Source organism: Tasmannia lanceolata, unplaced genomic scaffold, assembly GCF_043159265.1.
Source record: "Tasmannia lanceolata isolate RefF3 unplaced genomic scaffold, GAP_Taslan_0.1 ptg000019l, whole genome shotgun sequence".
Classification (NCBI taxonomy): Eukaryota; Viridiplantae; Streptophyta; class Magnoliopsida; order Canellales; family Winteraceae; genus Tasmannia; species Tasmannia lanceolata.
The window spans coordinates 5,985,500-6,011,392 of record NW_027518696.1 but is presented as its reverse complement, the minus strand read 5'-3'; the positions used below and the strand labels follow the sequence as shown (position 1 = coordinate 6,011,392).

The following is a 25,893-nucleotide window of genomic DNA, read 5'->3' as shown; positions in this document are numbered from 1 at the left end:
TTTTTATTCCTGTTTTAAAAGTTAAAAGGAGCCCGCAATCCATAATTTCTCATCTGCCCTCATTCCGTACTTTTCTCTTTTCTAAATTAAGAGCATTTATATTTCCCCCAAAAAAGCTACCACCTGGAAAGAAAAGTCTCAATAAAAAAGGTGGGCTGTCATTAATCATTATCAGAAGTTCAGAACCACTAAGTGCAAAAGTCATTTTTGCATCTTGTAAATAAATGAGGTCGCTACTCCTCTGTATTCACTCGATTCCCGATGTTGCAGGTAGTAATGGTCACCAGCAACGCATACCGAGCTTTCACAACACTTTTTCCGGTCCTCTCTCGTTCTTTTGTTATCCACTTAAGAAAATCAGAAAGGATGGGAGCAAAGAAAAGATTAATACAATGACATTCCTCGTAGATTAGTGGCTCTTTTTGAATGCAGATACCGTGTAGAAGATTAGTGGTATAAGTAGTCTACAGGGAGGAGACAAACATTTATGATGTTACTTTTATCTACCTAGGATTTATCCGGTAGAATAGTTACAAGTAGTGTCTTGTTGCCAATCTTGTAAGAGTAATGGGAGGGGGTGTCATTACCAATATATAGAAAGAGAGGGAAAAGAGAGAGAAGAAGAGAGTAAAATTTTATTTGAGGAATTTTTCCTTCTTGTAGAAGATGGCATGCAAGGTAAAAGTAGGGAACACGAGTGCCACTTCACTAGAAAAGCATTAAATACCTTTGAATCTTGTCTAGTAAACTCTAGAGATTGTGGTGCTAAATTGGCTACCAAACACCATCAAAAGTTGCCAAAAAAGCAATTTTTACTTGGAACATCCCTGAGGATGCCAAGCATGTGGCAACCAAACGGGAACATAGATCAACACACTTTGGGTCAATTGAGTAATCTCCTCATGGTTAACTCATAGAGTATTGGTAAGTAGTATTTAGTTGTCAACCTCGTAAATGGCTAGTGTTGGGTGTCATTGCCAAAACAAACACACACACACACGCGCACACACACACAGGTTCCTACTCCTTAGAGTAGATAACTTATCTACTCCCTAGACTCAAAATACAGTGCGGACTGTGCCGGCACATTGTTTGGGTGATCCAAAGCATTCATTTGACAGGCCCTCATATATATATATTGGGTGTGTCCAAAAAATTAACTCCATAGGATCATCCCAACCATTTGATTTATGGAGGGAAAAATAGCCGGGTATATAAACCTTCACAAATCTGTCCATTTTTCCCTCCACAAATTGAAGAGGTTGGGATGATCCTATGGAGCCGATTTTTTTGGCACACCCTATCTATGTGAACAGTGGGGCCATCAAATGAATGCTTTGGATCACCCGAACAATGTGCCCCCATTGTATTTTAAGCATAGGAAGTAGATAAGTTATCTAGTCTAAGTAGTAGAAACTCTTTTCTCACACACACATAAAAGTATCAATCCCATAATTCTACTAGTAGTTTGATTGTATGGCACGTCATGAGACAAGCCCAGTCATATCTAGGTACCCTGATGAGCCCACACTACCATTTCATAAGAGTACCACTATCTCCGCCTTGTCTTTTTTTAACCATTGTTCTGTTTGGTTGCTTGAAATTGGCAGGAGACTAGGAGAAGAAAAACTCAAAAGGGAATTAGACAAGCATAGAAGATGAGGAGGAGATTATAAGAAGAGTGGTAAGTAGTGTTTGGTTGCCCGGGTAGATTAGCGGAAGATGTGGGGTGTCATTAGCAAAATGGAGAGTGAAAGAGATAGAAAGCGAAGAGAGAATAAGACAAGAATCTTCTCATAATCTCCCACGCAAATTCTACCAAAATAGCGACAGATGTGGAGAAGATTAGAGGGTGGAACATTGCCGCCACGCAGGGCATGTAGGAAAAAGCTAATAATGGTGTCTGTAACATTAATTCGAGTCTGTGCAACCAAACATGCTATGGGGAGATCTCGGGGAAGCTCCATCTTCGATCATCTCGAGGCAGTTATTTTGGGTGCGCTGATAGCACGACCATGTTTTGATTATAGGACGAAACCTCCTTGTTTTACACTTTTTAACCACCTCATCAGTCGGCTCGTGAAGACTCAACCTTTTTAGGTCTGCAGCTCTAGAAAGGTCTTCAAACACTCAACATCAACCTCTCTGTGAGACAACAAGTGTCAAATCAATTAAGAATATAATGAGGTGTCTAGTGTCTACTAGGTATATAATAAGGCGAAAATTGAAAATCAAAAATCTAAATCCAAGGATTTTTTGCCCTACACACATTACAAAAATGGGAAACAAATAAAAAATGTTGCTCTAGGCCCGTGGATATCACGTGCATAATTGAACTCATTGAATTTTGCCCATGACCTTAGAACTACTACATCTTAAAGAGTGTGTGTACATGCTGTATGGGACCGAGGATCACGTTGGTGAATCAATGGTATAGATCACGTGAGTATATAACATATGCTATGTGGGACATATAATTGATCATTATCATCATATCTTAACAATGATACCCAAATCCTTAACTCGAGTACCCCATTCTTATCATGTCTATTGTCACTGGGATTTTATACATTGAGTGCGGATGATCCAAACCGTACATTTGTTGGGCTACAATGTAAATAGGTTGTACCCTCTAAATAATCTCCATAGGATGATCTAACCTACCCTCCGATTCGTAGAGGGGCTGTACGTTATATAAACATCGATAGATCGGGTTAGGATCAACAACTTATTTCTTGGCTACCAAACACAACCGAAACAAGTATATTTTCATCATCGCTCAACATTATATTATAATGATGAATTCTAGACTGAAAGGAGCCCTTGCAAAAAAGAGGTAAAAGAGGTGAAAGAGCTCCGCCATTGGCTGCACATAAAGCACATAGTTGAATCATATCCATGGAAAGCGCCGCGTTATTTTCTTGAATTGAGTAGTAGCTCACGTTGTTCATTTATTGGCACGTTGGCCTAGGGAAGTTCGATCTAATGCTATCCCAACTCTCGGTCAAACCTACACTTTCATTGATTAACTATGTGCCCCGCCCCATTTGTCATTTAAATTAAAAGAGGAGACCTTCCCACCTGGGAACAGTAATAAGCAAAGTTATTTTAGGAAATGATATGGGGGGGGTTTTATAAGGTGACTAGGCATGAAGTCCTCTATTTTTTGGAAAAATACAGTGGGCCCACTTTAAAGGATGATCCAAAATGTTCATTTGTTTGGCCACAACCTAAGTAGGTTTTACCCCATAGATCACCTCCATAGGATGATTCTTGCCCTCTGATCTATAGAGAATCCCCCTTCCATTGAGCATTTATCAAACAAAGAAGACTAAACTACTATGGGATCAAATTCACTTTCCTTAGCCGCTCTATATCATGTATCAAGCGTGTGTAGCCAGCTCTTTTTCAGTTTCAGCTTCACTAAAGTCTCCATAGGATGATCCTAACCCTCTGATTTGCGGCCCCTCTACAAATTGAAGGTTTTGGATCATTCCATGGAGATGATTTATGGGTACTAGCTACTTATTAATTGTGGCCCAACAAATGAACGGTTTGGATCCTTCTTTGAAGTGGGTCATATGACTAAGCTTAGCAACGCACAACCAAATTAAGTTTACCATGTATATAAAAAAAAAAATTACTTTTTGATCATTTAATTTTTAGGTCTAAGAATTTAAAAAACCAAACCAATCTCATGGTGCTAGATGAAGTACCATAAGACACTCTATGGCAGGGCCCACCTACTGTTGGACTATAGCTTAAAATCACAACGATAATATGTCCTGACCGGTCAGCTTGATGTTGATCAGTGTGGACAATAGAGTTCCATTTTCTTAAGAGTCTATTCTAGTAGGGAAAAAACAAGGAGTAAAACATTCATTCCCCCCCTACCAAAAAAGTAGTGATTGTTCTAATGGCCACAAGTCGTACTACTTACCCTTCTCTCCCCCTCTTCATGTCCTCCCTCTGTATCTATGTTTTCGTCACCTCTCTCTCCGTACAACTGGCTTGTGCCTAGGAATGGATCATGCGGTGGGGCCGGCGTATTTTGATTATCTAAATCATTCATTTAGTGATCTCCCCATAGATAGGCCGTGGACCAAAAATGTTCTCGAGAAAATGATCCTGGCTCTCTAAGGCTCTATTCACCTGTCTTAGAAAGCCATTCGAACTGTGGAGGCAAAAAAATGGATTAATTTTTGAAGGTTTATAGATGTCCATTTTACCTCCACAAACGTAGGGTTGGGATGATCCTATGAATCTGATTTTTTGTGGACACCCCATCTATGTGAGGGCCTTTCAAATGAATGGTTTGGATCGCCCAAACAATGTTGCCCCCGCTGTATTTTAAGCTAGTGCGTAGACGGGGGTAGAGCGAGGAATTTTCTTGACGGGGGGCAAATTCGCTTCAGGACGGGAGCCAAGAGGATGTCTACTGTAGCATGTTATGGGCCCACCGCCTTACACTACACTTCATATTTTGATGTGATGGAGCCCACTATTTACACCATGGGTGGGGTCCACTATTTTACACCCATGGCCCAGGAATGCTAGTGATTTAATAAATTCCGGGCCCCCCAAAAATAAAATAGAATTTCTTTTTACTTTGAAAATTTCAATAATTCCTAAAATTTTACATGTTGCGATGCTTGTGAAGTACTATAGTTTTTAAGAAGGTACTATGAGGCTCACTTCATAGGATAATCCAAATTATTCATTTGTTGAGCTACAAGGTAAATAGGCTACACCGTGCGAATCTCTCCACAAGATCATCCTAACCCTCTGGTCTATAGAGGCTTCTATAACAGGCAATCCAATGGACTACAAATTTACACATATATAAAATCTCATTGGGGTGCTAGCAAAATGGGATTCGTTTTCGAAGATAGAGATGAAATTCTTTGCTGTGACACCTGCCCAAAAGGGGGTATTGAACTCTTATCCTTGCATAATGCAAAAATACCCATCTCTTTTATACTTTTGCTCTCAAACCTCATTATTACCTTTACCTTTTGCCTTTAGCCTTTTGCCCTTCCTTTCGATACGAATTTTCTTTTGGTACCTTGTACTTGTTCAGAGAATAATTAAAAAAAGGGAAGTGATATTTACGCCCCTTTTCATCACCACACGCCCAGCGCCAGTGTACGTGGCAATCAAGGCCACTAAATTCTTCTTACATCAAGTACATTAGGCCCCCTTTAGTCATTGGTATACTGGCACCAGGTGTCCCTGGTGATGAAAAGGGGTGTAAATATCACTTCCCTTAAAAAAATTGAAGACTCTAGTTGGTCAAGAGAGAAAGGGGAGGGCATTAGAGAGAGCGACGGGGTGCAATTGCCTATATAAACAGTATTCATGGAAAATTTTCAGAATTCTCTCCGTTTGACTGCGAGTAAAATTTTGGTCCCATCCCATGTTTGGTTGCCTTTTAGCACTAGAATTTTTTTAATCCCACTCTTGTAATGATTGCCTTTTCATCACATCCCAAAATAATCCCATTGCCTTTTCATCACATCCCAAAATAATCCCAGGAACCAAAATAATCTCAAGAACCAAAAATAAGTTTTTTTTTTTTTCCCACTATAGTCCGGTCAACCAAACGTGGGATATTTATTTTACCAGGATGCTTCTAGGACTTTTTTTCCCCCACCAATTTCCTTGGATTTTTTTTTCTCCCACATAAATCCCAGGAACAAAAAAAAACCCGGCAAACAAACAGAGTGGGGACCGCCCCCTATAGATCCGCCCACGTGTGTTAGCACCAGTGTGAAGGAACCGTTTTCTTATAATAATAAATAAAATCGAGATTTTTGGGTGAAATTCTTTAAATTTCTAAATTTGGTAATGTTTCAAGTATACATGATTTGGATTTCGGTCTCAACTGAAACCTGAAATTTCGGATTTGGGTCGAAATTTAAAACCATGAAAACGGTTCCTACACATATGTGTAGATAAGTTATCTACACACTAGCTTAAAATACAGTGGGGGCCATATTATTTGGGTGATCCAAACCATTCATTTTTAAGGCCCTCACATAGATAGGGTGTCCACAAAAAATCAGATCCATAGGATCATCCTAACCATTCGAACTGTGGAGACAAAAAATGGACTAATTTGTGAAGGTTTAAAGACATCCATTTTATCTCCACAAATCGTAGGGTTGGGATGATCCTATGGAACTGATTTTTTGTAGACACCCTATCTATGTGAGGGCTTTTAAAATGGATGGCTTGGATCACCCAAACAATGTGGGCCCCCACTATATTTTAAGCTAGTGTGTAGAGAACTCTCTACACATATGTGTAGGAACCGTTTTCACTTGGAACAAACCTAAGTTAAAATCAATTGTTTCAACTACTTTTAATGTGCAAGTAGTTTAATGTGCCATACTAAGAGAGTAAGAGAGATAAATATCTTCCGTGATTCGAAAGGAGAGTTAATGGACCTTATGGTCATTTAATCTGTCCGCCACCCTAAATTCAGATGGGTCTTTATGAGATGGGCGGTCCGATCATAAGACAGCTGGACTCCTTCAAATCGTAGTAACCAGTTTCTCGAGAATTTATATGATGGGCGGCCGTGAAAACACGTGAAGTCTTGGAAAACAGGTACGGCCCACTTTTTTTTATGATCCAGACCGTTCATCTGTTTGGGCACAACGTAGATAGGTTGTGCCCCAAAAATCATTTCCATAGGATGATCCTAACCCTCCGATCTGTAGAAGATTCCATAAATGGTTTTTGGACATCTCCATATTCAGATCAATTCAGATCGGAGGGTTAGGATCATCCAATGGAAATGATTTTTGGGGCACTACCTATTTACATTGTGCCCAAACAGATGAACGGTTTGGATCATAAAAAAAAAAGTGGGCCGTACCTACTTTTAGAGACTTCACGTGTTTTCACGGCCACCCGTCATATAAATTCTCCCAGTTTCTCTTTACTAAGACAGTGCCATTTTTGTAAATAAAAAGCCAATATTGTCCTTACCCTAATTACTGCATTCATGTCTACGAGACAACTCTTATTATTTACAAGCTCTTATTATTTATTTGTAACCACATTCTCTCTCTCTCTCTCTCTCTCTCACTCTCAAAGGTCTTCTTCTTCCTTGGCGGCTATTTTGCGTCCACGTAATCTACTTCATTGCAACACCTTTTTCTCTTCCCCAACACAACTCTGAAAAGGTGAAAGGTCCAAAGAAAGAAAATGTATAAAACTCTCAGATCTCTCTCCTCGTTTTATTCGATTGATCGAGACGGACCTTTCGAAAATGCTTGAGAATTTTCGCTCTGTGTCCTAGAGAAACTCTTTTCTCCAAACACAAACTCCTCTTCCAGGTAATTCCACGGAAAAAAAAAAACACGACGGTTTATGGATTTTCCTAATGAAAATGGTTGTTTTTGATCGATTATTTGATTCAGGAGAGAGATTTTTCAGCTCATTTCTCGTTATTCTCTTTTGTTTTGTTTTTTGTTTTTTTTTGTTTTTTTTTTTCTGTTTGGTATTAACTTGTTCTAACTTCTAAGAACAATCTTTTCTCTATGGGCATAAAAACTCACTTATCCTCTTTAAATGGGAGCGAATTATCCTACATGGGGTGCGAATTTATCATCGTCTTTCTCTTTATTATAAAAGTTTTAGCTTTTTATCTCTCTGTCTGGAGATCTGAAAAAGCTGATGGAGTTTAAAAGTTTTGTATCTCGTAAATTCAAAACTTTCCTGAAATTTTCATTCACATGGCATTGCTTTGATTATATAAACTATTTCTTCGTAAATTCAAACCAACTAAAACGAAATCAAGCATCAATTTGGCAATTTGCTTCTTCTTCTTCTCTCTCTCTTTTTTTTTTTTTTTTTTGCTTTTTATTTTAAGGTTTTAGGTCTCTTATTGATTTTTTGATAAACACTGTATTGCCAATATTACTGATATTGGCACTGCTATGTTTTCATAATCGCACTAATTTCTCTTATCTTTTATGGGTTTTTGCTAACGAGTGAAAAGAAAAAATGCAATCATTTTGATCATAAAATCTCAAAACATGTGTAAAGTTATGAAACTAAGTGTAAAAATGATTGTTTTTTTTCCTTTTCAAATGCATCTTCACTCGTTAGCAAAACCCATCTTTTATTATTTGAACTTGCTGTAAAGGTTATATAAACTCCCAAAAATCTCTCATAAGCCAATTAAAACAGAAAAGACAAGATGAGTTTTTGCAATTATTAAAATACGGTAGTGCCAATATCAGCAGCCTAATTTAATTTCCTCAGTTCCTATTATTTTATCTTATGCATATTCTCTTTTTCTGATCTTATTTTATATTTTCTAAGGTGGCCTCAGTTCTAGAAGAGACTTATTATTTATTAATATTTTCTAAAAAGTCAGAAGACGTTAATTATTTAAATATTTCTCTTCTATTTATTATTTTTTATGTATTTTTTATTTCATTTTATCATGTGGTAGGCTTGTGGGTTTTAATTATCCTTGATTTTTAGCAAATCTTAGCTGAATGATTACGTTTCTCGTTGGGTGTTTCCCTTTCTTTCGTTTGGCCAAAAGCCAAAAGGTATTGAATGTTTGAAAACTCCAACCAGTAAACCTGAGCACTAAAAATAGTACTATTTTAACTTTAATATATGAATTCACTGATCTTGTTTGGTACAAAGATGGATAAAAATAATGAATCTCACGAGAAATTAGACAAGCTATTGAACTGACTCCTTTTTAATTTGGTTTTTTTTGGTATCTAAATTCTCTTTGTTCTTTCATTAAGTTAGTAGTCTTTTTAGTCAAATGTAGAGATAATATTGCAAGACTTTTTTTTTTTTTGTATTTTTGCCTGATTGTTTTTCTTTTTTGTTTACAGCTATAAACTTATAAAGAACAAGGGATCATAAGAAGCAAGCAAAAGGGGAGCAGATTTTTTGGGTGAATTTTATTTGTTATTTGATGGCTTATTCTTCTGATTCCTCTGTTCTATGGATTTCTTCCCTCACATGTTCTACCAATTTTATTCAATCATCTGAAAAACCCTCCCCCGTTTCAGTTGTTCTTCAATGGTTGAAATTCATTTTCCTCTCACCATGTCCTCAACGATCGCTGATCTCCACCGTCGATCTCATCTTCTTGCTCACCCTCATCGTCTTTTCAATCCAAAAACTCTGTTCTAGATTTCGCACTGGTCGGCACGAATATTCTCCCATCAAGTCCTCAATCAGAAACAACAGAATTCAAGTCAAGACCAATCTCAGTTTCAAGCTATCTGTAATTCTAACAGCCTTCTTGGGAATTTCTTACACAGTTCTCTGCATTCTCGCATTCACGAGACAAACCCAAATGCCATGGAAGCTAATTGAAGCTCTCTTTAGGCTAATCCAAGCGATAACCCACATCGCAATTTCCATAATCATTGTCCACGAGAAGCGGTTCAAAGCAATTACTCACCCAATCTCACTTAGGATTTTTTGGGTTGCAAATTTTCTAGTTTGTTGTTTATTCTCTGTGTCTGCTATTATCAGATTTAGTACTACTCATATCGAAGTCTATCCGATAGCCGACTTGAAAATTGATGACATAGTTTCTTTAATTTCGCTCCCAATTTCATCTATTTTACTTCTCTTTGCAATTAGAGGATCCACAGGCATAACACTAATCGAAATCGACGAGGATTCTGAATCCAACCTTAAAAAACCCCTCTTGAGCAAATCTAGGCCAACTCCATATGCTTCTGCATCGATTTTTTCGAGAGCTACTTGGTCTTGGATGAATCCCATTCTGACCAGAGGCTATAAATCTGCTATCAAGATTGATGAAATCCCTTCACTCGCCCCTGAACATCGAGCCGAGCGAATGTCTGAGCTTTTCGAATTGAATTGGCCAAAACCCACAGACAAAACCAAACACCCAGTTCGATCCACATTGCTCCGGTGCTTCTGGCGCAACCTTGCCTTCACTGCCTTTCTCTCCATTATCAGACTCTTTGTCATGTATGTCGGTCCAATTCTCATTCAGAGATTTGTAGATTTCACTTCGGGGAAGCGAACTTCCCCCTACGAAGGCTACTACCTTGTTCTAACACTCCTCCTCGCGAAAACCATTGAGGTCCTCTGCTCTCACCAATACAATTTTCAATCTCAAAAGAATGGGATGCTCATCAGATCAACACTGATAACTTCCCTATACAAGAAGGGTCTCCGATTGTCCTGCGCTGCCCGACAATCCCATGGCGTCGGACAGATCGTGAATTACATGGCTGTCGATGCCCAAATGCTCTCAGACATGATGCTCCAGCTGCATTACATCTGGTTAATGCCTGTCCAAGTTGGAGTTGCACTAGCTCTCCTCTATCTCTACCTTGGTCCATCTGTAACTGCAGCGTTGGTCGGAGTAGCTGGAGTTCTTCTCTTTGCCGTATTCGGTATGTGAAACAACCAATTACTCCAAAAGCTTAAGCTGTTAGAGTGGGTGCTATTTAATCATTTATATTAAAACACTCCCATCACGCCTAGCCCTTCTTTTTGGGTTGGATGTACATGTGGATTTTTAATATCAAGGAGTTGTTGGGTTTTGAATGTAAGATCTTATCTGGGTAATCATTGATCTATGATCGACAATCTAGATTGAAGAATGAGATTCAGTGTGAAATGACTGGCACTAGCCATTGTCATAGTGCATATCATCTCTATTGAGACATGGATGATTAGTGTGCAGTCCAATTCAAATACAGCTAAGTCCGTATAGACTCTATGTGGGTTTAACTGTATTTGAATTGGGCTACACACTAGCCATCCATATCTAAAACTTGATGAGATGCACTGATTACCCTTATACCCTTTATGATCACTGTGGCAATGGGTAACTCCAATCATTTCACAGTTAACCTCATTCTTCATTCTAGACAATTGATCTTAGATTAATGATTGCCCAAATAAGATCTTGCATTGAACTCAGACCTGCCGTTAGAGCTAATACGGTAATACAATGTGACCAATTACTCCTAAAGCTAAGTTGTTAGAGTTAGTGTTAATTAATCATTTATACTTGAACAAGGTACCCGCCGGAACAACCGATACCAATTCAAGCTGATGATGATGCGTGACTCTCGAATGAAAGCAATGAATGAGATGCTGAATTACATGAGGGTAATAAAATTCCAAGCCTGGGAAGAGCATTTCAACAAGAGAATTCAAACTTTCCGCGAATCTGAATACGGGTGGCTAAGCAAATTCATGTACTCAGTTGCGGGCAACATCATTGTAATGTGGAGTTGTCCGGTCATCGTCTCCGCCCTCACTTTCGGGACTTGCATTGTTTTGGGTGTGGACTTAGATGCTGGGAAAGTGTTCACCACAACATCATTTCTCAAGATTTTACAAGAACCTATTAGGAATTTTCCACAGGCTTTGATTTCAATTTCTCAAGCTATGATTTCTTTGGATAGATTGGATGGGTATATGACTAGTAAGGAGTTGGAACAAGGGGCTGTGGAAAGAGAGGAATGTGGGGAAGATGGTGTGGCTGTGGAGGTAAAAGGAGGGGTCTTTGGTTGGGATGATGAAGGGGGAGAAGTGGCATTGAGAGATTTGAACGTGGAGATAAAAAAGGGTCATCTTGCAGCGATTGTTGGGACCGTTGGATCTGGAAAATCTTCTTTTCTAGCTTCTATTCTTGGGGAGATGCATAAGATTTCCGGCAAGGTATGATTTTTGTTTACTAGAAATGATATTTTCAACCTCTTTTGTTTGTCTTCTCCTAAAAATAACTACATTTGTTTATTTTGCCATGGACCCATGATCGGATTAGACCGGAAAATACCTTGATCGGATGATCTGAGTCTCTTGATCTGTCTATTTTCTATGGGACAGCCCATCATGATTTTTACAAGATCAACGGTCTAGATTGCAAATGAATGTCTCAGGACTGACCTGAGAACTGCACTCTTTGATCCTGAATGCCTCCCTAGATGAGGTTCTATATTTGTATCTTTGCTTAATCATCTCAGCCATACACGTGGCATTTTGTCGAAATGGGAGATCTGTGGTGTTGCATGTGTCTGCTAATCGGACCGTTGATCTAGTGGGCCCGAACCCCAGCCACTACATTTGATCAAAACCCAAGCTTGCCGAACTAATTTTAATTAACAAGAAATAATAATTCAATGGACGGTTAGGATCATCTGATTAGTGTGAATTTTTTGACCAAGATTGTTTCCGGGTAATAAATTGGATAATCCAATAGATATGAAGAGAGGGTGCCATTATTAAAAAGGAGTGGGGATATCATTCGCTTCCTTTAAATTTTTGTCGTCAATGAAACATGATCGAAGTATCTCTGTCGGTAAAAAAAGATATTTTACCGACATTACTAATCATGCCATTTGTCAGTTGTGTGAGGCCTTATTTTGTCTCTTTTTACTAGTTTTGGGAAAGGACGCACGGCCAGTTTAAATGGACTTTTATGTCGATTTTTTGTCCTATTTACACGTGTATGGTTAATGGTCTAGATCACCTGCTAGAGGGACCCGCCTTTGATTTATCTGATCCGTCCATTTGTTAGGCCTCACTTTGGATCTCCTACTGGCCCCAAAATCACACCAATCAGCTAATCCCGACATTCAATGATTTGAACCAAGATCCAACAATTAGACGGTTGAGATCAATTGAAGGTGGAACCACTATGCAGCAATGGACTCACCACACAGTATTACAATGGGGGTCTCCTTTTACAAGTGTCATCTTTTGTGCAGGTGAGAGTATGTGGGTCCACTGCCTACGTGGCGCAGACTTCATGGATCCAGAATGGGACCATACAGGACAACATTCTGTTTGGGCTGCCCATGAACAGAGAGAGATACAGAGAGGTGGTGAGAGTGTGTTGCTTGGAGAAGGACTTGGAGATGATGGAATTTGGAGATCAGACCGAGATTGGAGAGAGAGGGATCAACCTCAGTGGCGGTCAGAAACAGCGGATCCAACTTGCCCGGGCCATCTATCAGGACTGCGACATCTATCTCCTAGATGATATCTTCAGTGCTGTTGATGCTCAAACTGGATCCGAAATCTTTAAGGTGAATGCATTGTGCATTTTCTTTATTTTCCCTGTTCTTCATATGATAGAATTAACATCGTTAATGGATATCTAATCCTGGAAACTACGGTTGAACACGTGGGCCCGTTCCGGGCCACATTGACTGAACCCGGTAATAGCCCGGTTTGATAGGTGATGGGCTTAATAGGCCCATATGTGAAGGCCAAATCTAGCCCATGTTAGGTTGGGCCTGGATGCATTGACCCACCAACTTGGGCCAGGTCTTGGTCTCTGTACCGATCGTGGCCGGACAAACATGACGTGAGGTCTAATTGACTCATGGACTGGCCCATCCATAGTGCAATCCTAATCACATTTGCCAACAAATTGATTCGGAGCTCTAATTTAGCTTTCCTCGGACTAGCCAATGAATGTAGCATGTGTACATTCGTCTAGCATGGCCCACCATTGATGGGCCCAAGCTGCAAAACTGTGTACATAGGATGATCTTAATCGTCTGAACCAGTGGGCTTCACATGGATGGTTAAAACAAAACAAGATAACGGTTAAAATTTAATGGAAAAAAAAATCCATCAATCCAAAACTAGGATAGTTGCAGATGAGCTCCACAAGTTTTGAACAGTTCCAATCACCATACAACTAAGTGATTAACACATGCATGGATGAGATCAGGGCCGACAGCCACATCAGGGAATACCTTCCCTTAACTCATTGAATTATGAGGGTTGTGGGTTTGAGGCTATAATCCATTATAATCTTTACATATTTATTTCTCACAGTGCAGAATGTGTTTTCGGCCGTGGGCATAGGCTTCTTGGCCGAACCACATAAAATTCCGGCCTGTGCATCTTGTGGTTTGTTTATTTCTATTCTTTACTGGCTTGCATGCTCACCAAAGTAGAATATGGATTTCATGCCTGATTTACGTAAGTACACAATTTTAACTTTAGTAATTTGTTGCAGGAATGTGTAAGGGGAGCTTTGAAAGATAAAACCATTTTGCTTGTAACCCATCAAGTTGACTTCTTGCACAATGCTGATCTCATCTTGGTAAGTGTTGGTATCTGCATTATATTGTAATTTATTGAATAATTTGTTTATATCAAATGAAATAGTTCCCCAAGACACTACCATTTTACATGAGCAAAAATTTCGAGCTTAATACTACTAACACATAATCCGTTTCTATTAAGTTCTTAATTGCTTAGTATCTTGTTATTGGAGTTGTGCTGAAACCCCATATGTGGTTGGAGCTCAAATGCCTGAGTTTGCCCTTGTGAGTTTCAGTAGGGATATTTGTTATTCATGTACTCTTTAGAAGAATGTAGGAGCGAGAATTGCTTTACAAGCTTTATTGGTATTTGCATCAATGATCTGATTGGTACTGTGCTTTTTTTCTTTTTCTTTTTTTGCATTGAACATGGATAATTAAGTTTTTTCCTGTATTCTCAAATGGTAGAAAGAATAATCTCCCGTTGTCAAGTGTTGTGTTGCATGCTGGCATTAGCACGCGTAAAACTTTTCCTCTTTCCACATATTAAATTCTATTTATTAACATACTTCTGTAATTGGGAAAGCTTTGTAATTAAACTTCTTGTATATGTAGAATGTAGTTGTAAAAGGAATTATGTCATTTAGCTATAAATTCATTGTTATTGGGATTCAAACCCATGGTATTTGATCATATTGATCTGACATGGAAAACCCCAGCCAAGGAACTTATATTTCATGACAGTATATGGAGCTCAACCCAAACCATAAGATCAACATTCCTGGAGTAGATATTTAAATTTGACTTTCCAATTTGACTCTTCACCCTCTCTCCCTGTGGCATGCCTCTTTTGTTTTGGGTTGAGAATTGAGCTATTGATTCTCCTATGCCATTATATATTGCAAGGAGGAGAGTTTTAGGTGAGATGAAATTGGGTTTGACTGCTTTGGGTCAAATTTCCCAATGATACTCAATGCCCCTGTATGTCTTTTGATTGTTCGTTCTTAAACCTAATCCGTGCAAAGTAATAACCAATGACTCCCTCCACTTATTAGTAATTTGCATAGCTATGCATTCCTTTCCAGTTTCATCTTATTAGTAATTTCCATAGCTATGAATTCCGTTTTGTTTCATCCATTCGAGACGAAATGTCTCATACCGCTTAGCAAAATGGTACAAAGGAACATAGCAAAACATTCCAACCATGATTTCGTTTGGTTTCATCCTGGTCCAGTCTGTTTCATTTTATTTTGTTTGTACCAGATGAAATAGGGTGAAACTCCATGTCCCGAAAACCGGTCAAAAAATCTAGAAAAATTCTAGATTTACCATTTTTATGATTCCTTCGCCCCCCTCCCCCCCCCCCTCAACAATTTAGCCTTATCTAGTGATTGTTTTATAGTTGTTTGAAGGGAATTTGATGTCCTTTTATCCTTCCAAAGGATTATAACACCACATCAAATGCCCTTATTTATTTTTATTTTTTTTAAAGTTCCTCAAATCCTACCCAAAGTTTCAATAGAAGGTTTTTTTTCTCTCCAATTTTCATGCAATATTTCCTTTCTGCACAGGGATGAGTCTTTTCCTTTGTTCAAACTTCAAAGTGATGGGTTCGAAAGAGGTACCATATTTTAGGTTTTATTTGCCTTGGTTAGGGTTTTTATGTTGTATTATTTATTTTTCCATTAAATCCAAAACATATTCAATTAAGTATGATGATCATTCTTAGTGGGAGATAAGAGATGGAATGAGAGATTTGAACAATTTCAAACGTGATATATGTTTGTAATATTTAAGGTTGGCTTTTGGTATGATGAATGTTGAAGTTTATTGATGTTTTGCACTACATTCCATGGTAATTAGGCCCCCATTAATAGCTAATTTCATGCATACTGTAGATATTTTAAGTAGTAAAATGTGTCTTTTTGTTAAATTTGGTAATAATGGTTTCTTATATTTTAAATTTTTTGAATTTTATGACTTTTAAAAAAAGGGATTTGCTAGGTTCCATCGCAAAAGGCTTTTCGCGGCTGGTTTGTCGCACTTCATACCAGCCACCTCTTGAATGGATACAAAAGCTGTTGCCTTCATTCATGAGGTGGCTGGTCTGACGTGCGACAGACCAGCAGCGAAATGCCTTTTGCGATGGACTCTAGCAATTCCCTTTAAAAAAAAAAAACGGTCTTAGTATCTTTTTTTCGAAATGAAACACTAAGACAGACGAAACATAGGTACATTCTATTTCAGTGGGCAAAACAAAATACCCCCAAAACGGTATTCATAACTATGTTAATTTCTAGGCAAGATATCTACTGTCAAGTCCCTAGAAATTATCCATACTTTATCCCAATACAATATATCAGCCAAAAGGTCCCTCCACTTACTAGTAACTTTTAAGGAAAATATTCACTTCCAAGTCCCTAGAAATTATACCCAGATGATTATATTTGATTTTGTTCTATTGGACCACTGACAAAATCTTTGAAACTATCAAGTCAATGTGTGTAGGTACACACTTACATTTGAATGCAGACTGACATCCTCATGACTTAAAAAATTTCCCCACGGCAGTCATCTCATGATAATCGTAAGAGTGAGCATACTTCAATCCTAAATGAAAAAGTGAAGACAATAACAAGCCTAAAAGAGGCATTGAATTTGCAAAGGCACAGAAGACTAACACCAAATATCTTACCTTGATCAAATATTTATAAAAATAATTCAGCAGTCTTGTGAAATCTATCTACCACTGCTTGCTTTCCTGTTCAATACTTTTTACATCAATTTGTGAAAACTGCTTCAAATATAAATATTAGTACACTACATTTGATTGAAATCTTTGATCCACTTCATCTTTTCGTTAATACTTGAAACAGGTAATGCGAGATGGAATGATTGTACAAGCCGGAAAGTATAATGAACTACATGAAACTGGCACTGATTTTGGGACGCTTGTTGCTGCCCATGATACTTCCATGGAGTTGGTAGAAGTAAGCAATAGCATTTTTGGCAATAATCAGCTACAAGCAAAACCAGCAAGGCAGCCTTCTATAAATGGAGGTCAATCCAATGGGGAAAATGGGTCTCTAGATGAGTCCAAAACCGAGAAAGGGACGTCCAAACTCATAGAGGATGAGAAGAGAGAGTCAGGACATGTAAGCTGGCATGTGTACAAGTTATATGCCACAGAAGCTTATGGATGGTGGGGGGTGGTGGCAGTGTTAGTTACATCATTTGTGTGGCAGGGTTCCCTCTTGGCAGGTGACTATTGGCTGGCATTTAAAACATCTGATGAGGACTCAGCTTTTGACCCAACCGGGTTCATTCGTGGTTATTGCATCATTGCGGCAGTTTCAATCGTATTGATACTTATTAGGTCCTTTCTTGTTGCATTTTTGGGCCTCGTGACTGCTCAAATCTTCTTCAAGCAGATGCTTGGCAGCATCTTGCGTGCCCCCATGTCATTTTTCGATACCACGCCTTCAGGAAGAGTACTCACTCGAGTAAGGTTACTCAGTCTTCATTGATTATTAGTTTAGGAGTGCTACTATCAAAACAGGGCAGTGCGGAGATCATGTCCCTTTTTAATTGGGGTCATGGTTTTCATCATCAAATTTGCCACATTTGAATTGTTCTGATTGCATTTTTCTTCTTCATTACTGGTACTAATGTTACAATGACACTTCTTTTTCTGTTTTTCTTGTTCTTTTGGACTGATCAAGGATATTTTGGCTCTACGACTGCAGGCATCAACTGACCAAACCAACATTGACTTCTTCCTTCCATTCTTTGTCGCCATGACTGTTGCAATGTTCATCACAGTGTTGAGCATTATCATTGTCATATGTCAGGTTGCTTGGCCAACGTTCTTTCTTATAATTCCACTAGCTTTGCTGAATTTTTGGTACAGGGTATGACACTCCTCATCTTTCTTTTGTTGTTTCCTCTTATGGACCTGTTTTTACTTGTACTGTTATTCAGTAAATATTTTTTTACACATGCATACTTTCATTTATTGAATGATTCTTGCTAATAGACAGCATTCAAGCTGGTGGGGCATGCTATTGATATTTTTCTTCCTTTTGGTCTTAATTTGCATATACCAGACCCTCCACAGTCCCATTATTAGTAGAACTAGTGTTTAAAAACTTAGACTTGGACGAGAACTTGACCGTGGTAAAACTTTACCGAGTTTACTCAGGCAAGTCAATGATTGATGTGCTTAGTTTTTATTAACTAGGGCAAGTGACCCTCCACAGTCCCGTTATTAGTAGAACTAGTGTTTAAAAACTCAGACTTGGACGAGAACTTGACCGTGGTAAAACTTTACCGAGTCCACTCAGGCAAGTCAATGATTGACATGCTTAGTTTTTATTAACTAGGGCAAGTTACCCTCCACAGTCCCGTTATCAGTAGAACTAGTGTTTAAAAACTCAGACTTCGACGAGAACTTAACCATGGTAAAACTTTACCGAGTCTACTCAGGCAAGTCAATGATTGACGTGCTTAGTTTTTATTAATTAGGGCAAGTCATACGAGTTTTTTATTGACTCGGCAGAGCCAAACTCCGACTCCGACTCCGACAAGGATATGTTTCACTTGACCAAGGCAGGTGCAGATGTTAATGGTCAAAATTAGTTGGGGAAGTGCAAAACAACTCTCTATGATTGAAGGGTCAGTATCATCCAATTCGGATGAGACTAGACAGGTTGTATGGTCGCATGGTGGTCCATGGTGGTCCACAAGATCAGTGTTCCCAATAGCCACTCACGGATACAGTGAATATGTTAGAGTTGTCGCAGACTCTTAGCCACGTGTATTTGAGTTAACATAGGAGTCTTAGTTTTAAATGGAGTGGAGTTATATTTTGTTTAGAACTTCGTAGCTAGATTTTTTATGAGATTTGCTTTCTAGATGAAGTTAAATTAAGTTAGAAGACGTGTGACTGTTTTGTTTGTTTTGATTTTTAGAATTCTAGTTAGAATAGGATTTTGGTCATATAGTTTAGGTTTAGTGGTGTTTGACTACTTGTTGGTTTATTTTTTTGCTTTAAATCTATAGAAAGGGAAAAGCAAAATATATTGTAAGTTGTGTGGTGCTTTAATTGTATTAAAAAAAAGTTTCTCTCTCCTTAGTTTTTGGTTTGTTTCCTTGTTAGTTTTGCTTTAGTTTCTTCTCCAGTGTACACTAGCCAGCAAATGGTGGAAAATATCATTCACTCAATTGATATTAGCTTGCTCATGAGCAGAAACAATCCAATTTATTTCTTCTACATTAAATATTTAGGGGCCGTTTGGATACGCGGATTTTAGAATCTTGGATTTCCTCAAAATTTTAGTTGGGAGACGATAGAAGGAGACTGACTGCTTCATTTCTCTTTAGAATCTTGGATTTTAAGTAAGAAATCCAGGTTTTAGAAATCTCTCCCACATCCTGAGATTTCTAAAACCTGGAAACATGGATGATCTCCTGCTATCTTGCTGACAGAACGAAGGGCGAGAAAACAGAAAAAGACGGCTGGTCTCCTTCTCTCGTCTCCCAACTACGATTTGGAGTAAATCCAAGATTCTAAAATTCGTGTATCCAAACGGCCTCTTAAACTCAACTCAACAAAGCCTTTGTCCCAAACAGCCTCTTAATGTATACAATATTCATTGCATTTTGGTCATGTTCCTCTGATGATTATGAGGATGATGGGGCCTACCACCTGCTAGGGACGTGTAAAGTAGTGTGCATATAGGTGGTGTTCAGTCATTACTATGCCTGTTCATGTGATTATAATTACTTTTTAACATGAGGCCAAATGAGGTGTTCATTTTAACACTATCATTTATCTGTAGGGGTATTATCTTGCCACATCACGCGAGCTAACTCGCCTTGATTCGATCACAAAAGCACCGGTCATCCATCACTTCTCAGAGAGTGTCTCTGGAGTTATGACAATCCGGAGCTTCAAGAAGGAGGCAAGGTTTTATCAAGAGAATGTAAACAGAGTTGATGCAAATTTACGTATGGATTTCCACAATAATGGATCCAATGAATGGTTGGGTTTCCGACTGGAACTGATTGGGAGCGCCTTTCTCTGCATGTCTGCTCTGTTCATGGTTTTGTTGCCTAGCAACATAATCAAACCAGGTACATTTCCACCTATTCTTTTTCTCGTAGCTTTATGCTTTTTCTTCATATTCATGCCTTAAGAAAAGTGAAGTGTGTTGAGGAAAGAAACTTATACATGTTCTTGTAAGTTAATGGCATGAATGCGGATTTTTTGTGGAAATATTCATCAGTTTTCAGGATGTCAAGGACATATCTGTCATTGACAGAAAAATAAGGCAGGAAAGTAAGTTTTCCCATCTGAGTTTTGATGCTATTCACAATCCAAAAGGCCCAAGTGCTACTTCTGCTGAATTACATATTCCCCACAATCTTTTTTTTCCCTTGGGAAACATGTATAATTCACTTACAATGTGTCAATTCTAAAGGGGATGTGCTCCATGGGGATAGGAAGTCCGGGTTTATTTTATATTTGGATAGACTCGCTATTCTTCATTCATGTCGACCTTTGTTCTTGGATAAAATGTTGGACTAATGGTTGTTTATGTGATGCAGAGTATGTGGGGTTATCCCTCTCATATGGTCTATCGCTCAACAGTGTGTTGTTTTTCACGATTTGGATGAGTTGCTTCGTGGAAAACCGGATGGTTTCAGTAGAAAGGGTAAAGCAGTTTATAAACATCCCTTCTGAAGCTGAGTGGGTGATCAAAGACTGTCTTCCTTCTCCAAATTGGCCCACCCAAGGGAATGTCGAGCTCAATGAGTTGAAGGTAGAGGATCTGATCCCCTGGGGTACCCTGTTCATTTAAATAATTGAGTTTTCTAAAGATCTGGCATAGCATGGGTTTTCTTAGAAATTCAGTGTTATTATTATCCTCTTCTCATAATTCCGTTGTGTTAACTTACCAACTTCTCCAATATCTTAAGCTGTTGGAGAAAGCGTTATTTATCTTTTATACTTTAACACTCCCCCACACGTGTGGCCCACTTGGCAAATACGTGGCACATGTGGTCTCACTTTGGGCTGACCATTGCATGTGGATTTTTGCTATCCGGGAGGTTTGAACTCGAGACCTTTGGCTCTGATACCATGTTAACTTTCCAACTTCTCCCATATCTTAAGCTGTTAGAGAAAGGCGTTATTTATCTTTTATACTTTAACATGTTGTACCATTAAGGTCCTGTTTATTTTGGATTTTGAGACCCAGTTGTGAATCCAATACTGATTATTGGACCCAATTAATTTTGAGGACAATAATTAGTTCTAGGAAAAAAAAAAGAACTGAGTTTAACAACAAAATGAAGCATGGCAATACATGCAATCACATGAGGTCCGGACCCTATATGCAGTGTATGGCACCATGAGTTGGACATAGCTCCACATTAGCACTGCTCAAACAATGCTAACTGCTTGATTATTGGCCTACAAATGGATGTAGCACTCCATATTATACGGGAAAGAGACATATCGAATGATTGGGGTTATCTCATTGTTGAGTTGGGTGTCTTGAATTCAAACCCGTTTAGGGTTCGAAATATTTTGTGCGACCCGGATTAGACCTGTTTATTTGGCCCGGCCCGTTTTATGTGTTTTTCGGCCTGACAAGACTAAATTATGGCCTGCTTTATATAAAAGGGCTTTTAGGGCTTATTTGGAGAGCAAGTCTTGTAAAGAGGGTTGAGAGCTCAAAAGAAAGGGAAAAGGGTGTGCTGGGGTTTCTAGTGGGCTTGGTGAGAGAGAGAGGGAGAGAGAGACTGATCTTCTCTTGTAATCTCTGAATCTTATAGTGGATTTTCTCGTCGCCTCTGCCGTGGAGTAGGCTTTTGCCGAACCACGTAAATCCTTGTGTCTTTGTGTGATTGATCGTGTTTATTCTTTTGTTTTACTTTGCCATCAAAATCTCAGATCGCGTAAGAAGAGGGGTTTTTTCACAACTTTGTATTTTTGGAGACTGACCCATCCTTAATGGGCTCACATGATGAATGGTCCGAACTTTATATGCGTCTGTATAATCGCGTGTCAATCCTTGCCTATGGTATCTCAATGATATCATAATATAATATACCACTCGATGGTATCTCCTCCCTTTAAGTGTGTTTCCCCTTTGTGCACTTTAGAGCTCCATGCTGAAAGAAAATTATGTGGACTACTCATGCAGGTTAGATATCGATCAAACACCCCTCTAGTTCTCAAAGGCATTACGCTTAGCATTCGAGGAGGGGAGAAGATTGGCATTGTTGGCCGAACAGGGAGTGGGAAATCAACTTTGATCCAAGCCCTATTTAGGATAGTGGAGCCATCTGGAGGGAAAATAATCATTGATGGTGTTGACATTACCAGATTGGGACTTCATGATCTCAGGTCACGCTTTGGAATCATTCCTCAAGAACCTGTTCTCTTTGAGGGAACTGTACGAAGCAACATCGACCCAATTGGGCGATATTCCGACGAAGAGATATGGAAGGTATGTAAAAGAAAAAAGAGCCATTGTTTGATTGTTATTTTCTTGGTTTCCTGGACTTAGATTAAATTTGAGCATTGTGTGATGCAGAATTTAGGCCCAATAAGAGGCATATTTGGCCATTAGCATTCATGGAATGAATCCTAATGGGCAAATATGCCTATTATTGGGCCTAAAATAGACATCATCGTGATGGATGTGTGTTGGGCCTCAATGAATCATGGTTGGCATCAAATACTTAGAAAACCAGCGAGGTGATTCATTTCAGTTCCATGTTATCTGTTTGAGAGAAACTTATTTCAACTGGAAAAAGGGAGGAAAAAATGAAATCATATTTCAAGTTGAATCAAGAAAATAACTTAAGTGATAGAAATTTGATTAGTTTGTTTCAATATTATTAGAGTTTTATGATTTAAAATTTCAATCTTATGGTTTGATTTGTTGTTAAGAATGCTATGTCTTATTATAGTTTGAATAGGAAGTCTTTTTTCTATGGATTTTTTTAGTAAGCTGAGGATCCGGGATTTCCATTTTTTCAGAGCCTTGAACGATGCCAGCTAAAAGATGTGGTGACTGCAAAACATGACAAACTCGATGCATTAGGTATCTTACTTTTCTTTTTCACTTATGCGGAATTGAAGTAACACTTACTTCTCTTGCTTTTGTTTGTTTAATTGAAAATAGAGTCAATAGACAAACGTACCTCTTTCAAGGAATTACAATCATTGCAGTTCGAACTCTACAAAGATAAATATCTGTTGTTTTTTATAAACTAAGAGAGAAGATGTATGCACTTCTATTCTTTTGATAGAGCACACCTCTCTTTATTTTTCACTCTTTTAATTGCTTGTTGATATATTTTTTAGAATCTTAAGACAGGACTGTCATTATCAAGAAAATGGAGTGTGGATATAAGCTCCCATAAAAATAATGATTGTAACAATTTGTCATTCTCCTTTATGATAATCAAAATTCTTGCGTGCACATCCTGATTGTAAAAATGTTTGCATGTACATCCTGATTTATTGACTATGATTATTATCGTGTCATGCGAGTTCCAGATAAACCGCTTTAACATTACGCAAATAGAGTACATAGTTATTAACTTATTATCATATCCTTCTCAACACTCCATTTTCGAGTTTAAAGGCTGTATTAATTCATACCCATAACATAACCCTGGCATTCTTAAGCAGCGTAGCTTTAGGATTGCCAATTCCCTAAGCTTCCATGAATTAGTGAGTTTATCCTTTTTTTAGATGAGATGGAAACTGGTTTGGTATATGAAAGACCATTCCCAGAATTTTACCCTTCTGTTAAACTACCTGAATATCAACAGTTTGCATATTGGAGTATCTTTTTTCTTTTAAGTTCTTCCCTCTCTTTCCAACTGTTATGTTCGCTTGAAAGACTTTCAAGATTTCTTGAAATTTTTTGACATTGGCCAGACTGCATATTAATTGCCTTCAATTTTCTTATGTATTTCATTTTCATATTTTAGTGGTTGATAATGGCGAAAATTGGAGCGTGGGACAGAGGCAACTCCTGTGTTTAGGCCGAGTAATGCTGAAACGAAGCCGGATTTTGTTTCTAGATGAGGCAACTGCTTCAGTGGATTCGCAAACTGACGCTGTGATTCAAAAGATCATCCGAGAAGACTTCTCGACCTGTACGATTATTAGCATCGCTCACAGAATACCCACTGTCATGGACTGTGACAGAGTTCTGGTTATAGATGCAGGTATGCACTTAATACTTTTTTATTGTGCAAGATTTAACATTGAAGCATAAATAAAAATCTTACAAAAGAGGATAATAAATTTAAAATCTGTCAAAACTCATGGGTGCATATCATTATAATAATCATATGATCTAGAATTGGAATTTTCAATAAAGAATGTTGTATTTAGAAAGTTTCTAGTAAATTGGTAGTTTGGAGATTAATCTACCAACTTGTCAACTCAGCTCGACTCATCCAAGTTTACCATGGTCCATGGCTTAGGCAGTTGGCAGTTGCTAGAAATAGGCACATGATACTCTTAAATTTAATTACTCATATAGTGTCATTAGGGATGTTTAGAGATAGTATGACATGCTATCAACCAGAAAGGCAGATAAACCCCATAATGATATCAGTTCAAAAACAGGTGAATGATCATGTAAAGTATTTCGCGCATTCCCCTAGCTTTCTCCATGCATAAGACTTTACAAAATTCGGCATATAGGAGAAGATCAGATTTTAAAAAGTAGAAGTGGTAGTGACTAGTTAAAATTGCATTATGTGACATGCTAAGGAACTCCATGCATCCATTAAATTTTACTGGTGATTCTTCCGTAGAAAACTAGTCATTTTTGACAACCAAGTTTATTATTTGGCCAAATGACTGCCTGAATTATTTCTTTTCTCCCAACACTCCTAACAATGAATTTATTGTTAGCCAAAACATACAAGAAATCTGCAATCTTTTGTGATTTAGCCTTTCACTAACTATTTCCCAAGCAAATTGCATGAATTTGAAGTTTATGACTGTTATGTGAATTTGGCAGATACTGCTCATAATACAAGAATAATTTTGTGAAATGTGGCAATATTTATATGTTCTAATTAAATGCTAAACCAATACAGCTAATAAGTCATGACTAAGCAGTGCAGCTTATTGTAGGATATGGTATAAGATAAAATGTTTGTATGTTTGAGCAGGATTGGCAAAGGAATTTGATACACCAAGCCACTTGCTTGAACGCCCGTCGCTCTTTGGGGCTTTGGTTCAAGAGTATGCCAATCGCTCTTCTGGTCTGTAGGCCTATTGCTACTGTCATTGCTTCTGAGCTGTTATTGCTGCTACTTAAGTTGAAGTAGCCTCTCTGCTAACATCAAGATTGGTGGGTGGTGTTCAACTCAACAACAAGGTGGAAGATTTCTCTGGGTATCAATTTTTTCTTGGAATTATTTCCAGAAGTAGCGAAATATTAGTCAGAAGGTGTCTGTAAAACCAGGAGATGCTTCAAAGGCTCCAATTCTATGTATGTTTCATCTTTGAATTTTCTACGGGTTTTGATTTAATGGCAGTTGAATATAAAACAGAGGCAGAGAGGGACTTTGCCCCTAGCAAATATAAAGATAATGGCCACTGTTTAATGATCCAAACCATGCTATCTTGGGTCTCCTCTTGAATGGACCATGCTGCAAAAAAAAAAAAAAAAAAACTTATGTAACGGATAATCCTAATTATGGTTAGAAGTTTTGAACTCTAGTTTGCAATGCTCAATTCACAAAACATATATATCTTTTTGGCTAGTGGAATTGTTATAGACTGATCTTCCTGGACATT

The 25,893-nt window shown here is 38.2% G+C and overlaps 1 protein-coding gene across 1 annotated transcript; it reads left to right on the top strand.

The window, feature by feature from the left end:
* Positions 1 to 7,101: 7,101 nt before the first annotated feature.
* Positions 7,102 to 25,810, top strand: LOC143852711 (ABC transporter C family member 14-like). Its single transcript, XM_077362270.1, has 13 exons — positions 7,102 to 7,346; positions 8,874 to 10,424; positions 11,057 to 11,703; positions 12,753 to 13,073; positions 14,018 to 14,104; positions 16,922 to 17,548; positions 17,792 to 17,956; positions 19,886 to 20,180; positions 20,655 to 20,869; positions 22,259 to 22,564; positions 23,101 to 23,164; positions 24,063 to 24,302; positions 25,263 to 25,810. The coding sequence occupies exons 2-13, from the start codon at positions 8,957 to 8,959 to the stop codon at positions 25,361 to 25,363; spliced, it is 4,536 nt and encodes a 1,511-aa protein (XP_077218385.1). The 5' UTR covers positions 7,102 to 7,346; positions 8,874 to 8,956; the 3' UTR covers positions 25,364 to 25,810.
* Positions 25,811 to 25,893: the final 83 nt, after the last annotated feature.

Coding starts and splice junctions, on each gene's coding strand:
- LOC143852711 (XM_077362270.1), top strand. CDS start 8,957: ATGGCTTATTCTTCTGATTCCTCTGTTCTATGGATTTCTTCCCTCACA. Junction 17,549..17,791: donor CAGGAAGAGTACTCACTCGA/GTAAGGTTACTC, acceptor CTACGACTGCAG/GCATCAACTGACCAAACCAA. Junction 20,181..20,654: donor TAGCAACATAATCAAACCAG/GTACATTTCCAC, acceptor TATGTGATGCAG/AGTATGTGGGGTTATCCCTC.